This window comes from Octodon degus, unplaced genomic scaffold (assembly GCF_000260255.1).
Source record: "Octodon degus isolate 3935 unplaced genomic scaffold, OctDeg1.0 scaffold00010, whole genome shotgun sequence".
NCBI classification, from domain to species: Eukaryota; Metazoa; Chordata; class Mammalia; order Rodentia; family Octodontidae; genus Octodon; species Octodon degus.
Genome location: NW_004524586.1, coordinates 21948537 through 21949785, shown reverse-complemented (window position 1 = coordinate 21949785; position 1249 = coordinate 21948537). Strand labels below are relative to the sequence as shown.

General features: G+C 49.1%; 1 protein-coding gene across 19 annotated transcripts in view; it reads left to right on the top strand.

Annotated features, from left to right (window-relative positions):
* Tacc2 (transforming acidic coiled-coil containing protein 2) overlaps positions 1 to 1249 on the top strand; it is a 247871-nt gene that overhangs the window by 141219 nt on the left and 105403 nt on the right. For 17 of the 19 annotated variants that reach the window (XM_023708945.1, XM_023708947.1, XM_023708941.1 and 14 more), the window contains one exon: positions 671 to 793. The exons of the other annotated variants lie outside the window; for them this stretch is intronic. In XM_023708945.1, the coding sequence (XP_023564713.1) occupies positions 671 to 793 (123 nt within the window). The remainder of the gene's footprint in view (positions 1 to 670; positions 794 to 1249) is intronic. 19 annotated transcript variants of the gene reach the window in all.

The following is a 1249-nucleotide window of genomic DNA, read 5'->3' as shown; positions in this document are numbered from 1 at the left end:
GCAATTAACCACTGGGAGGAATGTATGCGATGTGTTAATTATTGAAACTGTCCTACCGATTTGATTTGAAACTGTCTCATTGCTATTTGTTTATCAATAAAATTATGAAAAAAAAACAGTTAATGAGGAAAAAAAAAAAAGAAAATGAGATGCAAGTTGAACCCAGGCTTTCTTGACACCAACATTATTGACATCTGGACAAATAATCATTTGCCACAGGGGGCTGCCACAAGTACCGTAGGACATTAGCGGTGGCCGTGGCCTCTGTGCTTTAGATGCTATAGCTGTCCTCTTCCCCCACCCCAGACACGACAGCAAAAAATGTCTCCAGACACACTGCTGCTGTCCCTGATTGGGAGGGACTAAAGACCTCCAAAAACACAAGCCGTGACTTTCTGGTTTTAGATTCAACAGATACACAGTTATTCTCTCAAGGTAGTATAAAGGTTCCCAAACTCTTCTCCTGGTTTCTGTACTTAACTTGTCATTGGTCAGTGACAGGCTTCTCCTGGACCAGCGTCATCTGTGGACCCCCGTGTGAACAGCACAGACACTTCCATCAGGAAAGGGAAAAGGAGGTCCTGTGGAGGGCTGACAGATGTGCTGTTAGGGCACATCTGCAGCTTCTAAGCATTTTTGAACATTGAGTTTTTTCTTTTCCTCTGTCCAGCACACCGGTAACAGATGATGTCATCCAGCCAGCTGTCCACGCAGACCTGGAGAACCCGCCCATAGCTACGTCCTCCCCCAACAGTGATCATGCTGGTGTTTCTACGGCTCTGACGGCCCCGAGGTACAGGGGGCTGGGGCTGCTGCTGGAGCTCCAGGGTGCAGTCCCTGGTGCTGTTCCCTTCCTTTGCTTCTTCTCATTCAGTTTTTCTCCTACCTGACACGGGGTCTGTGCTTTGTTCCCCACGGCTGTGTCCCTCCTGGGACACAGCTGGATCTGCCGCTTGTTTTCATTCACCTTCCAGTGGGAGTCAGCGAGAAGGGAGCCAGCAGTACACCAGTAGAGGATCCATCCTCCAGTAGAGGAGCAATGGCTGTAGGGCCATTGCTATGCAGAGGCCTGAGGTCCCATCCCCGCCTCTCTGCAGGGTCACCTCCTTCCCCCAGCTCGACTTCCTCTTGTCCCCCACACCATGACAACCCTATGCTGATCATGGTTCTTCATCAACGCTGTACTGGTCCTGGATTCAACTTCTGCTCATCCTCTGCATGTAACCTTCGCATTTATTATTATTATTAT